This window comes from Amblyomma americanum, chromosome 1 (assembly GCF_052857255.1).
Source record: "Amblyomma americanum isolate KBUSLIRL-KWMA chromosome 1, ASM5285725v1, whole genome shotgun sequence".
Lineage (NCBI taxonomy): Eukaryota > Metazoa > Arthropoda > Arachnida > Ixodida > Ixodidae > Amblyomma > Amblyomma americanum.
Genome location: NC_135497.1, coordinates 238,443,423 through 238,467,619, shown reverse-complemented (window position 1 = coordinate 238,467,619; position 24,197 = coordinate 238,443,423). Strand labels below are relative to the sequence as shown.

The following is a 24,197-nucleotide window of genomic DNA, read 5'->3' as shown; positions in this document are numbered from 1 at the left end:
CGTATACTAAGTTACGGCTCGGACTACAGCGCTCACTTGTCAGCTCCGGTTGCTGACAAACAGTGAAACCGCCGGTCTGTTTCATGTCACTACAATAACTGCGAAGAAATGAAAATTCAAGGCGATGCAGCGATCACCGCCCAAGCAAGGCGTACGCGTAGCGATTCGGTTTACAACCGATGCTATAACCTGAGGCCAATGTAATGCACTACTTCGTCTAACGTCTTTGCTTCTTTCAGAATACGGTCTCATGCAAGTTTGCAGCATCCATGGCAAAGGAGACCTACCGGGCTTTGGTGGGGCGGGCGGCGCCTGGAGTAATCGCTCCACAGAACACTATCCTAAGAGTTGCCAAAGTTCGACGACAATAAAGACGCTTAATAAGATTGCGGCTGAAGTGCGTGTGGGTTGCAATAGGGAAGCTTAACAGGATTCCGGCTGAATAAGTTAGATAAGCCTCGGGAGGACTTCTGACACATGTTTATTGACCACCAGAGTTAACATTCATGTAAAGACTTGAACAGAAAGCTTTAAAGAAACTATCGCAACAGTTTACAAGTTTCAAAGACAACAAAGTAACTCTTGAAATGACTGTCCACCCTGTTAAGCCTTACTGTCGGTGAATCCGCAGATGGAGGACCTCAGGGCTCTGTCCCAACAGCTGTGAGGCAGTCTTCGGGCACTTGTCTCCTAGTGTCATCAAAAGGGAAAAAAATCGCTAAGCGCTCTGTCCAAACAGCTGTGCGCAAATCTTCGGGCTAAACAGGGCGGGAGTCCTAAGAAAAAAAAACACAGAAAACAAACTTGGCAAAAGTATGGCAGAAGTCCAGGTCGTCTCGAGCAACCCTGAGGGAGAGCCTTTGCCGCGTCACACGTTGTCACTGCCCGCGTCCTCTTCCAGCCTGATCTCGTACTCCCTGAGCAATTGGGCGAACGCGCCGCGCTGCTCATCGCGGGTGGCTTCGAAGACGTTCTCGTACTTCTCCTTGGACATCATCAGGATGTAGTGCAGATCTTCCTCGGTCATGATCATCTTCAGTTTCTCGTGTTGAATCTCCAGAAGCCGAGACACCTGCACCTTGCGCACCTTGTTGTACTCCAGGTCGGCCAGCATCAGTCGGTAGCTGCACTTGTCCAAGATGCGAATGACATGCTGGGTGTTCTTGATGCCGCGACACTCGACACGGTAGGCCGGCGGTACCATTTGCAAGTCACGGCAGCGGGAGAGGAAAGTCTCGTTGTTCGCGAACGTTGCCAAGTCGTGAAGGGAACGGAAGTACCGGCTCACCAACTCCATGGGCCGGCGGCCGTAGGCCTTGCGCAGGTGCCGTTTCAGCGACGTCGGGCTCGAGGGCATCGGTAGCTCCAGCTCCTGATCGGGTGGCTCTCCCGCTGGTTCAGCCGCGTCAACCTTCTCCGGCTTCTCTTGCTCGCAGGCCTCGAGAGTATCGCCACAGGCCTTGCTTGCGTCTTCAAGCATCGTGCTGCTGCTCGGGTCCAGCTCAGGGGAATACCGCTCAGCTGTCAGTGGGCCTCGGGATGATCTGGGCGCCCGAACGCGTGCTCACGCTGCTCGAGCCGCTGGTTGCGAATGCTGCTGCTTGTCCCCCTGCGTGTGCTGTCGCGTGTGCCGTCGCGCGTGCTTGCCTCTCGGCGCCGCCTACCTGCAGAATTATGAGCCACTGCGCCGATCGAGTAGCCCCAAAACTACGATGGCATACCTCGACCCAGCATCGCAGACTCGTCCATTGCATCATTTAAATAGCTAGTTCCTTCTTACATTGCATTTTTATGATGCCAGTCAGTTTTACACGTCAGCTGGCAGTCATAATCGTCTTTATCTGCGTAGAGAGGTAAAATAAAAATCAGAACAGTAACGCGACATTGCTAAGAAGTGGTTAAACTAACAAAGCATAACTGTGGGACAAAATAAGACAAGAGAAAAAGCGCGAAACGCATTTCTGGACACCAGAGCAGCACTAGTAGACCGTGGCTAATCAGCCAAGCGCAAAGACAATACGAGGAAACTAAGCTGTGTCGGCTACAGGAGGGGTGTCCTCCCTTTGTCATTCACCGCAAGCAAATGAGGAGGCAAAATGCAACTCTTGTCTGCACTCAGTGCGTCCCAGCCCCAACCCTCAGTTTGCACCCGCGCAAAAGTAGAGAAGAAGAAGGCGTACGGGAAATGTTGCGCACGCACGTTCACTTGTTGCGCCCACCGGAGAGCGTGCGCAAGTCTCTCTCGGCTGCTCTCACCCTCTGGTGGCAACAACCGCCGCCGGTGGCGCGCTTTCCGGATTGCACGCGTGTTGCCTTCGCGCGAGAGGGACCGGCTGGGGAAGTACAGAGGCTGTTTGTCATTCAAGGCGACGCACGTTTGGCCCCTCCCTGGCGCGTGTTCGTTTCTTTTTTCGACCCCTTTCTCTCGGAGGCAGCTCGATCGTTCTCGCCGGCGGCGGCTGGCGGCCTGATCGCTCCACTCGGCCGTCGTCTGGCACGCTGGCGGTGTGCGGGGGTCGGGGCGACGTGCTCTAACCTAGGGTGCCGACGTCGGCATTCCGGAGATGGGCGCGTGGACTCCCGGGAAATCTCGGCGGACGCGGATCTCGCAAGGGACGTCGCGCGGTGCACCGACCACAGCAGTCCGTACCACTCTGGGAAAGAAAATGGATTCATAGTTCGTGGACACCGCCGCCGTCGCGTCGGACAAGGGGTATGTGAACTCATCAGAACAAGGGAAGGGGTCATTCGCTTCCCTCCAGGACGGGTGCCTGGGGCAACGGCGGGAGTGGCAAAAGGCGATTAGCGATTTATTATGCGTAGGCAACAGGCCAGATTTTACGCTTCTTATGCCCGGAACGTGCCGTTAAGGACGCTGTTTGGATACTTTAACAACGGAATGGCTTTTTAGCGCGCCATCAAAACTGTCTCTTCTGACGCATACAGGGACACGAGATCGCGGACGCGCCACGATCTTCTCTTAGCGAAGTTCTTAGTTCCCTGCTACAGTGCGCACTTTTGGCGCAGTCATTGCTTCTGCGATAAGGATATACGACAGTCGAGTCTGCTGGGAACAGAGTTCGTTCCTCACGCATTCCCTGAGTTACACAGAACTCACGGAGTGCGGGAGCTGCGCATGAATACACTTGACAGGGACGCCGGCGACCGCAACCTTGGGTTATTCCGCCAGCTTTGGCCGCGATTTACAAAGCATTGTGTAGGTTGTTCTGCAAAGCAGGTTCCGGTGCTACATTCTTACGTTATCGGACCAAGAATGTGTGTTCTCTACTCTTTTAGTGCGTTATCTATTATGTGCATTGGCTGATATTTCCACGAGAGTGCTTCACAGTCAAGAAAGACAAGGGATTGATATACACGCCTGGTTTGATACACACTCCGAGTTAGTTTACGAGTCGTCGCAGAGGCATTTCGCAGTACCTCTAACCACAAAAGGTACGTTTCATCGCCTTTTAGCACAGAGCCTATTTCATTCTCACTGGTCTGTGCCTCTCTGCTCACCAACGGCTCTATGTTTCATTTTGAGGTGCAAAGGAAGGAACAAAAAAAAAAAGCCATGACCGGAGTTTGACCTTAAAAAGATATGGAAATTCAGTTAGCGTGGGGGATCCTGTCAATACATTTGTGGTTTATGGAGAGCTTAGAGAATTCATTCCATAAGGCTATTTTGCGAGCACAGTTCAGTATCTATTTCCACAGCTGCAAAAATTCGTAAATGCCTTTGTTTCATGAAAGCAGCACACTAGAAATATGCATTCGTTAATCAGCCATGAACAAAAATATTTTATGGCGCTGTTGTTTGACGTTGAGTCCTCGAAGCACTACAGTATCAAAGCAAATTACATGCGAACCTTTCAGCCAGTACTTTGGCGCATTGCAGGTGTGAGCTTTTTTTCGACTAACTATGCCGTGGACGGTTTCTCCGCAGTGGTTTTGTTTCAGATTACTCAGATTTTATTCTTTTAAAACAATAATGCGGGCGCTTGATGCGTCCGCGGTATTTTATAATATTACAATATTATGCATTAGACAAATGAAAACTTTCGAAACAAGCAGCCGCTATGAGATTGAACTTTCTGAATGCACTGTTACTAGCGGCCTTGCTTCGTATGATTTTAACGAAATTGGTTTTCTAGCAGTGAGCAATCATTATGAGCAAATTAAGAAAATTTAGCTTACCATTCTTCTTTGTCTATAATACCCAATCTTCTTTTGTCTATAATACCGCCATGGGCCACAAACCACCTAGCGATATTAATACACTAGGCTAAGGCGTTATGGAACTAACACTTCGAAATTACTTGCGCACCAGGCCTCTATTTTTTATTCTCTAGGAGTTCGCAATGCGCCACAAGTATTTGACGCTTTGCAATCCAAACCCAACCAACTGGAAAAGGTTCTTTGTAATGCTTGGATCTCTGATTCGGTTCATTCTTTTTTTTTCTTTTATTCTTGCAATGTAATGTTACCAATTCTGAAATGTTACCAATCATGTTTCGTTGTGTTAACACTTGCTTACCAAATACATGTACCCACCCCTTATGTAATACCCCTCGTGGGTCCTTAAGGTAATACAATTAATTGAAATTAAATCCACATGTATACAAGTGATTTTCCATCCTTATGCTATACGACGTTGACACGCCGATAAGGCTCTACTGCTGAGCCCCGAGATCCAACGCTTTGGGTCTCACATGGTCTGCACCGCACACAAACACAACATTCGCATACACACGCTCGCGCACACGCATAGTGCTATGTAGTTTCCGTGACTTCGCTTCGGACAATGGCCATACCATGCGGAAGCGTGGTATGGCCATTGTTTTTCGGTTCCCAGTGGTCACTGCCAAGAGCACCCTCGTTTGCGTTGCTGAGTGGACCATTACGACGAAGTAAGAGGCAACCAAGTCGGCCCGAAGCTGGCAACGCCGGCATCATTCTCGCGTCGACGCCGTAGGGCCGATGACAATTGTGCGGTCCATGTTCCTTTTAGAGAAGTGTCCCTTCCGTACTGAACCACAGAAGGGACCAGCCACGCGCGCGCACTGCAGCGGACATTCTGTGGCCTGCGTGTCCGTCTTGTTTACGGCCGAGTCAGTTCGTCCTTCTCGCCACGTCCACACTTCGGCTCAATGGCATAGACAGTGTCTTCGCTGATGAAGTAGACGATTTTTTGTACCGAAATGTCAACGAGTTCATAGAGCTGTAAAGAATACTGAAGAAAACTCCATCTAATATTTTTTGTGAACAAAAAATCTATTATTAAGGATTTTTATTGTACACTGATGTTTGCTCCGCAGCAAAAAATGCATTTATCGCTGAGAAAATTGCACTATTTCCTTAGCCGCCACTCGATGCAAACACGTGACGTTATATACCGGAAAAGACTTCGTGGTCCCCGTTTTGAAGTGAAAAAATGTAGCCTAGCCTCAATCCGGGTTAAAGAACCGCGTCGGCAGGCAAGCAGTTTGATTTTGAAGGGGGCCGGTGATGGTGACTCGTGTACTTCGTTGTTGCGGCATTTCCTAGCTTATAGAAGCTCCGTTTACAATAAGAGTAGCGTCTTTATAGTTAGAATGCGGCAATCTGTCTATACATAAGCCAGCTTCAATTTGTGCTCAGTGCACGTTTAAAGCAGATGTACCATGTGGTCGTTAGGCTATGAGGCGATGTAAACGCTACACGCGTGGAAGCTCCTCAGAAAGAAGAGCAGTGCTTCAACGCTGCGGCCCTAAAAAGCAGGAACACCCGCGCGGCTCGACCCTCGGTAATAACGCGCGCATAATTATAGGGCGGTGCTTCAAAAACATTGCAAACGCATCGACGGCCCGAATCGCTGATCGCGGCGTGTGTGCGGACGATGAGGCGCTTCGGAACAGCAGCTGCCGTTTTCCTGCGGCTCTTAACTCAAGAGCGCAGGCAAGGTACCCGATTTTAGTACCTTCTTCTTTTCCGTCTTCTTTGCCAGAGCATGCGAGGCTGAGTTGAGCAATATTCTTCACAGAAGCAGTAGAATTTGGAGACATATGAAGCGCTGCAGCAAGATTTCTCTTTCGTATCGGTTAAGAAACAAAATGAATGTAGTGGATTACTTAGTGAGTGGGCAAACGTAGAGGAATTCTGAAGAAAGGCTTAGTGCCTTAACGAGAAGGAAGAAAACGAAGGTGTCACATTTAACTGCATGGTGATTAAAAAATGGCCATTTTTAATTGAAGGCTTTGACAAATCAGATTGTTCGACGGTATAGCCATGCGCACACGGTGACACAGATTGCTGTAACGTGATGCGTCACCTGCAACTTGGATTTTTGGCGTTAAGTGGCATTATTTGGGCTACATTTACCCACACGCTTTGCGATGAGAAGCTGCAAATTTTAGAACGTGAACTGGCAGTTCTACAACTTCGCAAAGAAAGCGCTATTTGAGCACGCCACGCATACAAGTTCCTCCCACAGGTCTGACGACGACTAAGCGAATTTGGCAGGGAGGAAATACCAAACGTTCCGAGGGATGTTCAGCTACACTCTCGTTGTTGCTATCCGGACCTGTGCTCACGGCTCGTCGTTACGTTGAAATCGCTCCGGGAATTCATTATGCGAGCCCCTCTTTCATCTGTTCCCTCGGTGCATTGCCAGTAGCCCTACGTTCCCTCGCAGGTTAGCGACAGCGCCTCTAATTATCCCTCACAGTTGTGTGCAGGCTTGCGTTGGTGCAATCTTCCTTTTTTTTTCCACCATCATATCTGCCGGCTCGCGGCGTATACTGGGCTCTCTTACACCTATGCGAGGACCGTTGCCGAGGGAAGAAGAAGACAAAGGTTAAATGTGGCAATCTTACTGTGTACCCGCGTCTCGCTTGGCTCATCACGTATGCGTGAAATAAAGGGTCTCGTACGGTGACAGTGATGGAAGGGCGTGTGCGAAAGCGCGAGCGTCCAAACAAGGGACGGCCGTGAGAGGGCGCAGCAGCGATCAAAACGCACGGCCTTGCATGCCTCAATTGAAAGCACTGTAGGACGATTTGGTTGTGTCTACCGTTTATTTAACTCCAGAATTTTTGCCCAGATAAATCAGCTAACGACAAGCCCTGGTTGCGTCGGCGCACCACCCTTGCTCAAAGGCAGAAGCGAAACATGGGAGCACAACCACTCCGGCGAAGAGGAAGCATGCATAGTCAGGCGCGCTTACTTGCCCTGTGCACCAATAAAGGTTGCACTAGTATGCTCCAGTTGCAAGCAGGCTCATGCTTCTACTGTAACCTACCGCAGCGTTCCACTTGGACAATTCACTACAGGCGTGAAACCGAAAAAATTCAGGCTATTAGTTGCAATGAGAGCTCAGGCGTTCCTACTTGTTGGAACCTTGTCGCCCTGGCCGCTCGAGCCGCCGCGACGACGGCAGGATTCGGTAGCGGTTTCGCCTGCACGTGAAACACGCTTTACGGGCAAGGCGGGCGCTGCCTTGTCCGTAAGTATGCCTTGCCGTCGTTCTCGCTTTTTCGCGCTATTTCGACGAGGTCAGTAAGTTACCGCGTCTGTGCGCAGTTGCAACGCCCAGTGGCAACGCCTCACACGGACAGAAATGCGCGCTAGTGACGTTGGTCATTCAGGGCATGAGTTCAAATAGGACAACAATCTTGAGCAATGTTCGCAGCACGTTACCCTTTTCAGCTGTGTTGCTCCCGTGAAGGACGTTGGACTTTAGACTTGCGCGCATAAAGGCTTTGAGTGGCGCTCTCTTTTGGGAGCACTACACGTACTAATCGACGAAGAATAGAAATAGATGCGGGTGTTTTCATATGTGTATGCTGTACAAATAGCTGCCAGACGACCTCATTAACCCCCGGATGGTTTAGCACCCAGGCGACTTCGTTCCTTAACTGACAATCGTGTTTGAACTTTGTTAGCCGCTGAAACGAATACCATGTTATGAAAATTACAGAAACGACGGTCTGTAATGTCCTGCTTGCCATTAACAGCTTTATTTGTCATTTCTTTCTCGTAACGATTGTCATTCCCAGCAAAGCGTATGAATCAATTAATAGATCTACAGCTACGCTAAAATCATTGGCATTGAGAGTCTGGATTTGAGGCTATCGTAACGCACTGCTGCTGCTGTTGTTAGCCTTCGAAGGGTTCATTGCTGAATAAAGTGACCTTCTTTCTACTCTTCTTGTTGTTGTTGAACACGGAGGATAAATAGCGCGCACCCACAGCGGGGAAAGGCAGCGTTGTCCACGTTACAGAATACAAGTAACCGATTGTAATACCACTTACTAAATCATAAATGTAACTGATTTCAGTGGTCAATTACAGCCCCGGAAAAGTAATTTAACAATTACAGCGAATTTATTGATTACTATTGCTTATTTTTCACCCATATCTTATTAGCGCGCCATAAATATATACGGAGCAGAACGAGCTGGTGCGGCTTGCTTGATCTTAGTCCGTTGCAGCGCATGCGTTTGGTCATTTCACCGGCAGTTGTTTGCGCATGTTTTCTTTGCCATTTTTTCCCCGCTCCCTTGCGAACACATCAGTAGCGACACTGAAAATCAGCTCGATGCACCCGCCGGAGGAAAGCGCCTTGCTTTAACATAAGAAGGTCTTGCGCACCATCTCGAAGTAGGGTCAGCGGATAACTTTTCAAAAATTGTCTAGTTAGAGTACTCTACGTCGAAGTTACGCAAAGCGCCGCGCTTCCCTCTTGTTCGCGCTCTGAGGAGTCAAAGCCCAAGCCCAATAAACATGACATTCCGCCGTGCAGTCGTGGTGAGATGCGAAATTCAAAGCGCGGAACATGGGGCTTTAGTGAAATGCAGGCCGCTCGGCCTTCCTTGTGCTGACATCCTCGCGCGCGCGGCTTCTCATGCAACTCCAGCGTTGTCGCTCTCATGTGAGCAAGTTCCGTGTCCTACGTCAGTGTTTGCCACCAGGTTCACGTTCTCGAAGTTATACCACTACTTACAACTTATTTAAAAAAAATGAACAGATCGGTGAAAAAAAGTATTAACATTACACCTTACAAGAACTATTTAATGCATTACGAAATTCGAAGAAAATGTATTTTATTACAAGTCACCAATTGCTTGTAGTGCGTTATGTAGGAATGTGGCCTAAACATAGGCGGCGACTTGTTGTTGTTGGCCTCTGTTAGAATGCCACGACTTGTCGAAGCACCAGCAGTCATCTGTTCTTCTTCGTCCTTTCCTAACAAAGCCGTTCTTTTCCGCGATTTTATTTTGAATGCACCTACTTCTTTTACCTCTTCTCGGCCGCAGTGTATGAAAAAGGCGTAAATTATTTGGGCCTGCGAAGCACTGAAGCACGATTTCTTTCTCGTCTTGAAGAGGTGGTTGTGTGGATGGGAAATTTAGTGTGTGCCTTGCATTCTTTCATTTTTAGGTAAACATAGAGGAGAGTCTGACGAAGGAATGCTGATTGTCTTAGCCGACAAGAAAGGAAACGAAGATTGCAGCTTTCACTGCATGGCGATAGAAAAAGGTTCCGCTTTGACTGAAGGCTTTGACACACCGCAATCTTGGACCGCTTTCATGAGCACACAGGAAACAGAAACTATGCCTTAAAGTGAGGCGCTACCTGCAACCTGGACTTTTGTCTTAACTGACAATATTTGGGATAACTAATCCATGCCCTCTAACGTTTCGCACCACTCGAGGTGTAAATTTAGAAACGCGAACTGGTATCTTCAGCTTTCAAACAAATTTATACCTGGCCATGTCGAGCCCAAAAGAGGGCAAACTTGTCGCACACATTTGATGAGAACTAAGTGAATTTGATGGACTTAGTATAAACCATTTTGAAAGGTAGTCCCGTGCTAAGGTTTAAGCTCTCTTCGTTGTTATCCGCACCTTGCGTTTAAGACAGGCATAAATCCGTTCTCTCTAAAATGAACCGCAAGCGTGCAGGAGTCGGACTGCGGTTCCCAGACTGGTGGTCATGCCGTCAATCACCCCTTGGCGCCATTTTGTTGGGGTGGGTGTGTTTTGTGTCTCAAGTGAACTTTATGCTCTCTTTATCTCCCTTGTGCTACCAACATCATCAGGCGCGTCCGCAGTGTGTAATGGTCACGATCCCTATTTACTGTGGACGTAATGACTTTATAGCAAGACACGAAATAAAACATTCGCTCTTTCCAAGCTACGCATTGGCTGGAGCACCGCGCCACGGGGAGATTTTCGGGAGGTTTAAAGTACCAGCCAACGACACACCAAATGGAAGTTCCGATGCCTTCCGGCAGGCGCTATCTCATTCTCTGATCGACAGCACTGAGTGGCGCATGAGGTTCTACCTTCCCTGTGATCGACGTCATGTTTTACGAAACAGAAACCGTGTCCTGAAACTTGAGCTCGTTGTTCGAAGCGGCTATTTGTCTCACGAGTCCCACAACAACGATATCGCAGTGGTAATCTCATGGCGCAGCGGGACTTTTCAGGCGAAGTGAATGGAAGCTTAACTCGAGCTCGTACGAATACCTTGAAAACAATTAATCATGTTGTATCGACCTCCGTTGGTGCGTATTTAACTTCGTTCCTGGTCTGAGGCGTTATCCTGTCTCGAATAAACAAATAAAAGTCTCAAGTCACTTTCCACACTGTCATACTTCTCGGCCGATCGGCTCAACTGGCGACCGAAAGATTCTTCCTACTACGGCATTATACCTTCTCTTAAGACTCATACGCATTGCATGTGAGATATACCCATGCACATTTTCAAAAGATATGTGTTTTCCTCCCGAAAACAGTGTTTGAATCTGCTTACCTTCATTCGCCGAACTGAACGCATGAAAAACTTCCCTGAGTGTGTGCTTGAGAGCCAAAACAAAGTTAACGCCACTCAAGCCAGTTTCGTCTAAAATTCGGTTTCTAAAAAGCAACTCCCTTGAGTTAGTCCCGACGAGAATGTTGACTTAACGTTTTGTAAATTTGCCACTGACACGCATCATGACTAATGATGGCGGCACACAGAGGAGGCTAGGCAATTTGGAGTGTGAACTGTGTGGGGTTAAATAATCAGCTGTCACTATATTTACTGACAAATGAGATTAATCGCAAACCAGCGAACGTGCATAGCAAAGAATAGAGCTCAATACCGGGTTTCTGTTTTGCACACAGTATTGATCGCTTCTTTAAAAAAAGTAAAGAACGACTGTTGTAAAAAAAAAAAGCTGGAAGGAGTGGGTACAGCGACCTAACAGGAGGGCCCACATTGAAGGAAGCGCTGTGATGGTGTGCATACAATTAATGAAAATACTTGCAGGTCACTGGCAGTTCCAGGCAGATAGCGCGCTGCATTGTGCATATATATATATATATATATATATATATATATATATATATATATATATATATATATATATATATATATATATAGTGTTTCACGTAGGACGTCATACAATTTTTAAAAATTGGCTGTTTTGAGTTAGGAGAGCGCTTTTTTCTACATTAAATAGTTAACTTTTAACTATTACCGTTAGGCTCCTGAAGAGAGGCGTGCAGCCCACCGTAAGTAATATCCATATCAGCTTTTAGAATTTTGAAAACGCGATTACCCTCGGCGCTGTGGGCCAACCAGTTTTGGTTATTTCGACGAGCTACGTTCACTGCCTATAACGCTTATTTTATTTTGGCTATATCGCGCCAAAATAGATGCGCTTTCGAGAAGCTTGCAAGCAAAGCAACCTCTCCAGTGCGCGTCACTCGTCGAAACTGCCAAAATTTGCTGCGCCACAGCGCTGAGTGTAACGGCGTTTTCGCAATTCTAAAAACCCATACGGACATTACTTACGGTGGGCTACATGCCTCCAAATAATTAAGGAGCCTAACAGTTATAGTTAAAACGTTAACTATGCGATACTAGTCAACCAGCCTGAGAGTTAGGACACCTTAGCTGAATTCTGACGTACTAAACCGCTGAGAATGCTATGCCGAAAAAAAAAGCACTCTTGTAACCCAAGAAGCCTATTTTTAGAAATGGTGTAAAGGCTTAGGTGAAACACCTTATATACTGGCCATCGTTGCTGCTGCGCGCACGCTAAGCATAAAGGAGTAAAAAGGGAGTATGCTGTCCTCTAGCCAACTCCCTCTTATAAAAGGGAGTGCGCTACAGGAGAGCTTACTCCCCTTTTAACTCCCGTACGGGCGTATCTGTTTAAAGTGTGTCGTCGGTGGCGAGGGCGCTTCCAGTCTGTGCGTCCACTTGTCTCCCTTGCCTCCCTCTCGTTCGCTCTATACAAGTGCCTTTAAATTCAATAGAACAACGCTGCACAATTCACTGAATTTCTCGGATCACTTTCTGTTTCCTTTGAATTTTTAACGAAGTTTACTTTCCAAGTCTGATCTCTTTCGCCGGAACTCGGGTGCCTTTGGCGATTTCGCTTTGTGGGCATAGTTGGACGACTGTCACTGAGGCCTTGTACTTGCCCCTGAAGGAGTTCAGATGTCACATCTCTGTCCATGGGCGGAGCTCGAAATTTCGCCGGTTTGCTTGGATTATATTAATTTTCTCTTGTTTTTTTTTTTAGATTCTATTCACTTCGATTGGGTTGCGCGTGAAAGGTCACTAAGAAGTGTTTCATGCTGCAATATTTACAGCCGCTCAGCCTTGCAACTAAGATTCCCAATACTCGCCGCGGAATGAGTTGTCGGAACGACCTGCTCTGCGAGGAAACGACCGCGCCGAAGCTGCGGAGATTTGTGGCAGGAAATTGGCGCCGAGCTAGCGCCCAGCTTGAGCAACCTCAGTCGAGAGAACACATTTGGCCGGCACTCTCGAGCGAAGGGTCACGTTGCCACCCTTTTTCTGTCAGACCATGGGTGAAAGAGCAATCACCGCCCCCACGCGCTCGACTTGCTCGCAGCGAACTCGTCTGACAGCGAGTTAAACGCTTAACACGCCTCGCACGACTTAATTGGGCCAGTTACCGCGCTAATCGACAAGATTCTTGCGAATGTACGAGGAAGGCCTTGAATATTTATATTAGATACAAAGCTTGGGAAATGGTCCATTCGCTGAAAATGCTGAAAATATATTACCTTTCCTCCGCCTTCGTTTTTATTGTCTGTGTGTGAGAGTGTGCGTATGTTGTATCAACTAAGCTGCATGCGAATGATAAATTCTCCGGCGTACGAATAATGCTTGGCCCCGGGCGCAAGACAGTTTGGGCTCGAGGGCGTCTCGCTCTCTCTTTCTACTGGACTTTTTTTTTTTTTTTACCGAAGGCGCTAGCGGGAGCTGAGCCTTCTGGGCGGCACTTTCTTGCAGGAGACGATTGGGACGGGCCCTTGAAGGTCGCGAGGCTGCCACCGGCAAGAAGAACTTGGCGGGAACAAAGGGTCGATTGCGAAACCGGAGCCCTTCTTCGACGTTCGCGGCGGCGTTGGCGTCCTTCTGCTGCGGCGCGTGGGCGTCCGGAGTCGGCGCGGGGCATAAACGGGCGACTTTAAAGCAGAAACAAAACCGTCCGCGCCGTTTTCCTCTCTTTGCGGGGAGGAAAATCGTGCGCCCGGCGAAACGAACCAAGTGAAACAGAGCCGGCTTCCCAAAACGCGCCTCTTTTTCCCGCCAAAAAGCGTCGACAAAGAAAAGCCATTCCGAGGGCAACGACGTCATCGCTGACGTCCGGCGGTGCGCATTGGCCCGGCGCTCATTTTCGTCAGCGCGATCGATGGGGCCGGGCCAATGGCGGTGGCGACCGCATGGATCGAAACCGGCGCCCGCGAAGGGGCACGACGACGGCACCTTGCCGCTGCGAGCTGTCCGGGAAGCCAGCGACCCGAGGGGAGCCCGCCATCCACCAGACATCTCGGAATCACTCCGCTGGGTGTGTTAGATGATTGCGCCACGTTGCAGGCTCCGAAACTTCCCATCGAAACGTACTAGCCTGCGCTGGGGAGACAGCTGCCGGCGCCATTCCCCGCCCGCCGGCCCCTGGTAGCCGAAGAGGCACGCCGTCGACAACGCTGGTGGGGCCTCGCTAGCGGACACCGCTCACCCAGCTCCCCTCGGGGGCGCACCTCGCCGCCTGACGCCGAGTAAGGACGAAACCTCTGGCTCCGCGCACGGCGCCGAGACCCGTTGCGGCTCTCGGGGCCGTGCACGCTCATGCTTGGCAGCCGCCAACAGGAGCCTCGGCGGCTCTGCCCTACATATCGAAGGGCCTGTCGGGTCAAGGCTGCTGCTGCTGCTGCTGCTACAGAGAGAGCACGAAGCGTGCGCTTGTGCTGTAGCCCAGGAGGGATACTGAATGGGCCGAATGCTTCTCTCAGCGGCCACCATTGACTGTTTAGTTTTCCTTAACTAACGTTGACGTAAGCACTAACCGTGCGGAATCTAGAGAAGCGACCTATGAATGATTGGTTCTGCCATGCGGGTATGTTCAGGGAGCGTTGTTTCACCAAATTATTGTTTTCCAACGCTAAGCCAGTTTTATTTTGCGCTTTTTCTATTTAGCGCTGCGCATGCAATAGAGAACACATTTAAGCGAAAACAACTCCAACGCAATGACTTTTGTATCCCAAGACCGGCACCGTGAAATGCCTTCACTAACGTCTTAAACGGTCCGTATTTTTATACCTTTGTACTTCGTTTTCACAAACAAGTGCATATGTCAACAAAGAAAAAAAAAAGATACAGTCTGTGCCCATACTTCATTAGTAGACGCTAAGTGTTGACTGACCGCGCACGCGAATACGGCCTCCGAAGCGCCGAAGCTCCCCTCTGGAAGCGCCACGCGCAGCATTAACGAACAGTGCCCCGACGACGAGCTGCCACGGCATTCTCGCGCAACCAATCGACATCGGCTCGCAAGGGCGTCGCGAGAGCCGATGGAAAAATTTTCGGACATGCGTTATTTCTCGCCCTTCTTTTCTTCTTTCCTTCCTTCCCTCCCCCTTTGGGCCTTTCCGTTTAATGGCGAGTGTTCACCATTGCCCTTTTCTCGATTTCGCTTTCGCCCCTCGTGTTGACTCGTTTTTCCTATACATTTCCCTCATGAGTAACGCCATCGTCTAATAATAGCTTAAGACAAACGTGCGCCTATCTGCATCCATATTGTTGGCCTTTGGCAGGCGCTTGCTTCGTGTGTCGAGATATGGCTCTATGCCGTGGAGGTGCAAGCTTTTGATTCTTTTTATTTTTTCTCTTCTAAAATAATGGGGGTGCGTGCGTACGCTGCAGGCTAGCACGGAGCCTGTTGCAGGGTGTCAGAAGCCTATAAGAATTGGAAATCGCCGCGGTATTACCACAAATATAGTCAGCACGCAAGTGCAGTCGCATGATTGATGCATTCCGGACACGTATTGCAGTGGTGTGCAGGGGCTGTGTCGAGTGCTTGTTGATTGATTGAGAACATGATGTCTGTTAGTGTCATTCTAAACTTTCTTTTGCATCGTAATTAAAGGGGAGCGCAGGCCATGCAGTGTAGCTAAATATTCACACTTCAAGAAAGTTAGCCGCGGGTTTTCAGCGCTGAATGGGCAGGTTTGTTTGCGGAGTGTATTGGTACGTTCTTAGAACAGTGATATGTAAGAAAATGCATCGTATAGAAGACAGACGAATGTTTTACGCACAGCTAGCACAGTTCACTATAATTCGAGGTTATGACAGGGATTCTGGACGCAGGACTCGTGCTACTGCAAATTCGTGCAAAGGTAGCGATATACGTAGAGCGAACAACAAATAACACACACACACGTCAGACGGAACGAGAACGGCCCCAGCTAAAGCGCTTCAATTCTCTTTGCGTCTGAACACTTCGGGTACCGTCGCAGAAGCTCTAGCTGCCGGCACTTCGTCGTTCCGCCGCTGCGGCGTGACCGTCTTGTAGAGGACTCTGCGCTTGGCTGTGTCAGGTACAGTGAGCTCCAACATGAAGGGTAGCAAAATATCTAAATTCAACCAATGATTATTCCATAAACATGAGCGAAAAGTACGCTTTTTTTCTTTATTCTGAACAGTTTTCTTTCAGAGGGGTAATGCCGCTCAGACATTTTCAACTTCGGTGCAAGAGTAACAACGAATTTCGTTCTTGTGGGCAAACTGTTTACTTTTATATTGGCGTTACCTGTACAAAAGAGGCCTGGGGTGACGGAGCGCGTCGTCATCAGCTGCGACTTTCGACGATAGGTCAGGGAGTAAGCTAGCGTAACCAAAAAAGCAAGATGAATGAGCCAAGTGCGCACAAGCTGTTTCTTGCTTCTCTAAATTAGTGTTCCGCAGCTGCAAGGATTCGTGGAATTTGGCCGTTATAGTCTTTGGGAGAGCGTGCTATGGTATAAGAATTTGAGCTGATATGCACCAATGAACGCTTGTGTCTACATATATGAATCATGCGAGTATATGCGAATATGTTGCCTCGTATACCAAATGCAGGTCTTCGGCATGGTTGCGATTCTCATATATTAGTTAATTACCAGATGAGCCGCCGCGGTGGCTCAGTGATTATGGCACTCGGCTGCTGACCTGAAAGACGCGGGTTCGATCCCGGCCGCAGCTGCTGAATTTCGATGGAGGCGAAAATCTAGAGGCCCGTGTATTGTGCGATGTCGGTGCACGTTAAAGAACCCCAGGTGGTCGAAATTTCTGGAGCCCTTTACTATGGCGTGGAAGTCCGCCCATAAAGCCAAAGTCGCTTTGGGACGTTAAACCCCCATAAACTTACCATCATTACCAGATGAGGTGGTATCGCCTGGACATGGGCTGACTGTTAGTGACCTTTTTTATTATTTAAGGGATAATTTTCCATCTTGGAAAGTTGATCCCGTGCGGGGAGATTCCGTGTATCTAAAGGTGGTGGCCCGCGAAGCCATTAAGATTTGCGTTAGGGTGGCTGAAACCTCTTTTATTAGCCATATTGTAAAATAGTGCCTGTTAGGCATCTGATAAGTATGAAAAGGCCTAGAGACGGTCTTTTAGAGACCTTTTAGCGATCCTGCTGGACCATCGCTCAGTCACGCGTACCCGTCAAGCTATTCACGTGCTCTAACCACGGTGCGCTTGAAAACGCTGCCTAGGTGCATAAATATATGCTGGATTTCATGAGCTTCTCTGTACACGAAAAGCCTTGGACAGCCACTTCAGGTCCAGTGGCAAAGTCCTTTTCCGTGTAGTGGGTTGTAACTCGTTTTAGTGCTTCCCTGATTGCCTGGGTGTAGGTCCTGTGGTTTAAGACTGCTCTCTCTTCTGGGTGGTTACACTGGATGTAGAGTAACGGGAAAATGCATTAAATGGCTGTCGCGATGATACCGAGTGCTTCGGTGTCAATGTCCTATCTGCTTTTCCGAACATTTTTCCTCTTTTTTTTTGTCTGCTCGATTCATCGTTGTCTTCAGGCTCCATTCAGTGAGGGAGGAATTGGAATAAGCATCTGGACTCTGTACACAGCTATAGCCTTTAACGGAGGAGAAAAACTTTCGAGGTTTAGGATCTTATCAAAGGAGTGTGCAACGTTTATACCGAATTTGTAGTTTTTCGGTCAAAGCTCTGACGTTCGAGGCTTGGCGCAAGAGTGAATTGCTAAGCGCGAATGCTTTTTTTCTTGCTTGGTGCCCACTAGAAACCTGGGCCTTAACGCTTGCTTATAGCGGGTGAAGTTCACATTCTTAAAGGAACCAACCGAGCGTCGAAGTTGGCACAGCATCTTTCATACTGCCTGTTCAGCTATGTGGCTTGCAGTCTGAGCACCTGCTTTGAGGCCTTTTGTGGGGCAGAAGCAACCCTACTTTCCTTTCTTCATATATTCTTTCCTGGATTCGAACAGGAACGTCCGGCACGCTGCTTTGAGTGCGCTGCAGCTGTTTCCTCTTCAGCGTCAATCGGTCAAGAAAGGCGGCAGGCGTTGGTTCATTTTTGCGTTTAGCATCACTGACCGTTGGGCTAGCTATTCTGTACGATAGAGACATGAAAAAAAAAATGCCAGTACGAAGGAAAAAACTAGACGGGGCCGCGTGTCCCGCTCTTGAAAACTTTTCAGTTTCCCACAAGGGAAAAGAAGCCTTGATCTCGTAGCGTACACCAGGCAAAAAGAGTCTTTTTGCCTCGAAAAAACATTTTTTTTTTAAAATTTAGTGGCTCCCGATTCTCTGAAACACCTGGCATAAGGCGCACTAAAGCACCTCCCGCCAGCGTTTGAGTTGCTATGGTTCCCTGCGGCTGCTTTGGAACCATGTCGCAGCTAGAGTATAACTGGTTGTTTTCCGCAATTTTCATTGGTTTCGCAGAAGCGGAGGCATGGACTGCACAAAATGGGGGAAGTTGGCGGATAACCACTCTGACTTTTGATAAAGACGTGGGTTGATTGCCGTTTTTGCATTCTCCACGATGACAAATTTAAAAAAAGAAAGGGGGGGGGGGGTCGTGGTGTGCTTTAGCTCGCGTAAGAAAGATACAGGCAGAGAAAAGAAAGAGTGGCAGCGAGGTTAGCCTGGCTAAATAATCGTTTGGCTGCCCAACACAGAGGGAAGGGAATAGAGGGTGACGAAAAAAATCCTATTTAAGATCAAACTGAGACCTTTAAGTATTCATTCGCCAGGAGGCCTATGGGCAACAGCTCGGCGAGGGCCGTCGGCGCGGCGCGAAGCACACTCTCCTGTGGGGGAGAGTAGGGTTATAAGACGAAGAAAGTTGAATCCTTCATGCCATGAGACATGGCCATGGTCACAGGTCCATCGTGACCGTGAGGTACCCGTTCGCACACGACAGACTCTCAAATGAGCTAAAATTAATGGGCGATATCGCTGCTACCGACAGCCGGCCCCGTGAGTTCCTCCTTGGTTATCAGCCTCATATAGTCAGTTCAACACAACACTTGCTTGAATCGCAGGTACTGTTGGTTGGACTACATCTCAGAGTACAGTAGCAGTACTGGAACATTCGTATCCGAGTCCATCTCAACTTCCGAGACGTAGAGTGCGCAGCATCACATTGAGATTTTGTGACGTGCCAGCATATCGCGTAAGCACACGACGGTTACGCGAAGAAAATGCTCTGAGCAGCTCGCTCTACTCCCAACTGCTTCTTAAAGAACGACGACAGCTACAGCCAGTTAGCCCCCTGTTTGAACCAGCCGCACAGAACGAACGCATATGTTTATGGTGAACTACCGCCGGTTTTTGAAACGTTCGCGACGACGTATTCGTGCAGGTTGAGGCCTGGCCAGAGGCCTCAAAGCCTGCGGCAAAGCCGGAAAAGCTCTTCCTGCTTCAGAACGCAAAAAGGTAGCTTCGGACTTCAGTTCTACAGTGATCAATCACTTCCCGAACCGTTCACCGGTGTTTCATCAAGGAGGCAGAAAAGTCACGAAACCTGTTCCCACAAAATATTGGTCGGTCCCCAAGCTGTTCCCTACCTCCTTGCGCAAGCTGCCAGGCATCGTATACATTTCTAAGATGCAATAGGGACAGGATCAGATGAATCCTTGCAGGACAGAATCAGACGAAGTCCTGCATGACTGCTCCTGTCGCCTGCTAATCAAGACAGCGAGATGACGTCGTGAACAAACAGTTGCGGTTCGAGTTTGATGAATTATAGATTATATTCTGCTCATTCTGCGGTGACGATGTCAAATCGTGAGAATGGTTAGAATGGACTGCCTCAACTATAATTTATCACATGTTATTGGTACTTTTACTCTTGAAAATTATGGATCTGCATATCGAATTCCAGCGGGTCAGCTGTGCAAATGCAAATGATACTGATGTGAATCGGACGCCTTTCAAACTTACTTAGCCTTTATGTGCTTCATAGGCTTTTCAGCGGCGTTAAGGAGTGCAGACAACTACATTTGGATCACAAGCTGCGACACAATTGACCTGCTGGAACTTTGGTTCGGACTTCGTCAGTGGATCCCCCATTGCGTGCCGACAGGTCATGAGCGTTGCGACTTCCGGAAAAGCCGCATTCATGGCTGCGGTCACCACATATGCCCAGCCAGATTTGCCTAGGTAAAGGTGGCGACGTAACAATAGAAGCTGCGGATTAGCGACGGCGCCTGGAATGACTAGTTGCGAAGCGCGGCAGAGTGATACAAAATCAAGTGCCAGGTTCACAATATAATTTATAAGTTATTAGGACGGTCGTCAGATGATGCATCAACCATTATGGGTGTCTAGAGCACTGGTGCAGACCTGTTAACCAAAGGAACTTATACGAACGCATTTCTGAAACAGGCCTGGAATATGTCCAGTTACAAGCAATGATTCTTTAATTTCTCACATTACCACACTATCCTACAAGAGTTGTGCAGAGTTCATGGCGGCTGTTCGCTCCCTTCATGGCCGCAGAGTTTTCTCCGACCTCAGAGAAGACCAGGACGAAGCTCTACACTCCCTGGTGCCGTCTTCAGTCCCCACACGGAGATAAAGGAAATGAGCCGGCTCATCAGCTCTGCCCACTTTTTTCACCTTTTTTCTCCTGACGTGCCTCGATGTCGTCGAATTAGCTTGAAGACCAGTCCGCCATGATCCACAAGGAGCAGGACTTATTGAGCACTCGATCTGCGCTATTTAGTCAAATGACGCGCACGCACGCACGTTCTCTCTCCCTCTCTTTGTAGAACGGAGAGGTGGCGGTAGCTAATCGTGCAAGAGTCGAGTTCACGAGCAGTTTGGTCATGAGAACGGTTCAAGCGTAAAGAATGGTTAGGTGGGCAAGTTGTTGAACCATTCTCGAAAACAGCTGGAAAGACTGGGACCAGAAACGGGGCACATATAAAGCGCAAGCGCCGACTCAAAACAAATTTATTGAAAATGCATTGCATATATCAATGGGCTAGACAATAAAGTGTCAGTGCTATTGTCTAACAATAATATATATTTCCATGACTTTACAATAAATTTAAGCTGCGAGCTGGCGTTCTTGTCATGTGCTTCTCCTCTGGCCCAGTCTTGTTTGCAAGAATGTTCCAAGACTGGCCAGCATCTTGCCCAGGCTGTGAAGATCTCGTACGGGAGCTGCTCCCTCTCTGATACGTACCTGCGAGCAGCTTTTCGAATTTGCCTGCTTATTTGTGCATGCCAGCTGTAGCTTTCACGAAGCTTCGTCGTTTTTGTTGAAGCAGAGTGCAGCTTTCGCCTTGACGAATGTACAATATACGTCACGATTTTACAAGCTAATGCTGGTTTCCCGGAAGTTAATAATTGTAATTTCTATTTTGTGAACTAAGAATTACCACTGTGCACTATTTTTGAAGTGTTCCCAAAGAAAATATGCGTAAAAGAAACGAAAAATGTCTCAGATAAGCATTGTACGCTTGTCTGCGGAGACATGATTCAATATAATTGCAATCATAATCATAAAGTAGCCAGCCTACTTCGACAACCTAAACAAATTGCGGAAAGTATATCAATGGGTCACGGCAGACCACTGATGTGAGTCAGAAACGCGGACCTCGGTCTCTCGGAGTCTGTCGTGGCGATCGAGGCAGTAGCTCAAGCATACAAAGGAGCGAGTGAGGCTTTAATTGCTCTGGAGGGCCACGAGAATATGTAAACTGTCTAACCTATCTAGCTTGTCTTCTTGCAAACCACACACGAAAAGACGTGCTAAAGGTAAACATTTTCTTGCCAAGTTGTTGATTAGCGACCGACTGCCTATTAGCAGCAGTGCAGTGCGTTATCTTCTCACGCCCCCGAAAAACCAGCTCGGAAAGGCCGCATGCACTAAATAAGGATGCTCCTCCCGCAGTCGGGTCTCCTGCTGAATGCCGAAGCTGCTGTTGTTGCTGACAAGCGAGTGAGAACACGCTCACAATCATGGCCACGAATGCTTTTGGCCGTCGGTAGGCACAGCTGGTCGGCCCGGTTGTCATATCTTGGGCTTCCTTTGATAGCTGAGCGCCGCTGTGAATGCGAGTCCGGGTCGGATTCGGTAAAAGTGCTCACGCGCAAGTTCTCTTCGTGAAAGGCTGGTGCCTGTGTACAGCGCCTGTGTACTGCGCCTGTGTACCAGCTGCTGCCGACAGCCGACGAAACGACCGGCAAAGTGCGAGCTAGGTCACTATTTAAGCTTTACACACAAAAAACATCCCGGATCCGTACTCTGGCTGACAATCACAAAGCTGCTCCTGCCCAAGCGATGATGGCCTTCGGAGCCGCTATTCGGCTGCCTCCTCCTTGGCTCTGCGGTTGACAGCGGTCGTGTGCCGGCGAATGACAGCGCGCTCTTACGTAAGGAAGGTTTTTCAAAGGCAGGGACGATGTGCACAAAGCTTCCCTCGCTTAAGCGTCTTGTCGGATCAGCCGGCACGCTTATCGACGGTTGCGCTCTCGTCTCGCCGTCTCTTATGGCTGGTCAGACAGCACGCTCCGGCCAGTTACTGAAAGCTATAATGTCAGAGAAGTTTGCTCATTGTGTTCAATTTCGTTTTATTCCTTTCAGGCGCCATTTATAATTTCGACGCAAAACAAATACTTTCCCGTCCAGCTCATATGAATAATAATAATAATTGGTTTTTGGGGAAAGGAAATGGCGCAGTATCTGTCTCATATATCGTTGAACACCTGAACCGCGCCGTAAGGGAAGGAATAAAGGAGGGAATGAAGGAAGAAAGGAAGAAGAGGTGCCGTAGTGGAGGGCTCCGGAATAATTTCGACCACCTGGGGATCTTTAACGTGCACTGACATCGCACAGCACACGGGCGCCTTAGCGTTTTTCCTCCATAAAAACGCAGCCGCCGCGGTCGGGTTCGAACCCGGGAACTCCGGATCAGTAGTCGAGCGCCCTAACCACTGAGCCACCGTGGCGGGTCAGCTCATATGTTCAGGCCTCAAGAAAACCATATTAGTTTTCGAACGGAACTCATCGATAGTTCTTTTTTTTTACACGTATGCACAAGCTTTTTTACAAACTATCAAATTAGTTAAGAGCTCTAATTTAAAATTGCAAGATTTTGAGCACCCGAGGCTTCGTGGTATAACTTCCTTTTTCGCTGGCAAAATCTGTCCACAAGAAAATGGCGAGGACGTGCTACCACGCTTACAGTTTTGCGAATGCTGCGCTCGATATTTGGCGTAAAAATGCATCCTTTTCGCTATATGAAGGATGCTGAATTCCCTTGAACCAAAGAAATCAGTGCTACGTGCAGCACACTCTGAGAAAAAGCTGGAAGTTCACAATGCACACACTTTCGAACAGTGCACGCCTTAAAGGTTTAATGTAGGCTTTTGACTGTAAAGTCGAAAAAAGAAGCCACACTTTTCGTGCATTTAGATCACAGGCCTTATTTTACGGCGTCAGGCAACGCGGTCAAGTTCGAGAGCTCATAAAAGCGTGACAACGCACAAGGTCCTCCTGATAACGTAGTAAAGAGAGCGCCTTGATGTCTCTGTTTTTATTTCAGTCGTTTCAGAGCCTCACTTTGCCAGCTTGACCAGCGGCTAAAAAAAAATGGAAAAATCTCTGAGGTGCAACAGTTGGCATCAGGGAGCAGAGTTCTCTACATTGTTGACGCCTCGGTATGGTTAATGAATATATGTAGTTCACGCCCGTGTCATGGGCAGACCACAATAGCCCTGAGGGTGATAGCGTGCGCGTCACTTGATCCTGCACCGTTGTAATGCACAGACAGTGCTCGGAGTTCGCCGCCGATTTGTAGGCGCCAGCTGCAGTTGCCATAGCACGAATTGAAACTGTAAGCCGTGAGCGGGCGTCTCAGCGTCAACTCGACTCCATCCAAAATTCGAAATGGTTTCTCTCCAAGTCATTTGCCAGCTATATTCGCCGCTCTCTGATGTACGACGTAGTGCACTCCTTTCTTCCTGGATGCGTCATTTAGGAGCCACCCAGCGTCTCCCGGGTTTCCCGTCCCCTGCCACAGTGGTCGATGAGCACACGACATTTTTCTGGGCTTCATGCACACATCGAAGCGTACGTGCGGGAGCGAATTAAATTTTGTTTGACAGAGACATCTTCAGTACAGGACGTCTATTACAGTATCCACCAGAGCCGTCTCCACAGGCTGAAGGATGAAGGCTTGCTCGCTGTCTCCTATGCTGTCATTCGTCTTTCCTAACATTACATGCTTCAAATACTCGGCTGCAGTTGTTCCCTGTTCGTTTCCACGGCTTTCGCACCGAACGCATTGTTTTGTTGTTGTTAGCCTTTCAAAAGTTGGCACATACGCACACCGGGGGATCGGCGAGCACTCCCGCGTGCTTTTCTTTGGC

The 24,197-nt window shown here is 48.6% G+C and overlaps 2 protein-coding genes across 3 annotated transcripts in view; one reads left to right on the top strand and one right to left on the bottom strand.

Annotated features, from left to right (window-relative positions):
* Nucleotides 1–727: 727 nt before the first annotated feature.
* LOC144114804 (uncharacterized) lies at nt 728–1,626 on the bottom strand. Its single transcript, XM_077648774.1, has one exon. The coding sequence runs from the start codon at nt 1,478–1,480 to the stop codon at nt 869–871; it is 612 nt and encodes a 203-aa protein (XP_077504900.1). The 5' UTR covers nt 1,481–1,626; the 3' UTR covers nt 728–868.
* An 852-nt stretch (nt 1,627–2,478) lies between these two features.
* LOC144114803 (high-affinity choline transporter 1-like) overlaps nt 2,479–24,197 on the top strand; it is a 53,856-nt gene continuing 32,137 nt past the window's right edge. Inside the window, exon 1 of one of the 2 annotated variants that reach the window (XM_077648772.1) lies at nt 2,479–2,713. The gene's annotated coding sequence lies outside the window, so the exon portion shown is untranslated. Of the gene's footprint in view, nt 2,714–13,779; nt 14,070–24,197 lie in introns of those variants that run through there. The other variant, XM_077648773.1, reaches the window with a different exon arrangement.

Excerpts from the sequence above, each read along its gene's own strand:
- LOC144114804 (XM_077648774.1), bottom strand. The coding sequence starts at position 1,480 with ATGCTTGAAGACGCAAGCAAGGCCTGTGGCGATACTCTCGAGGCCTGC.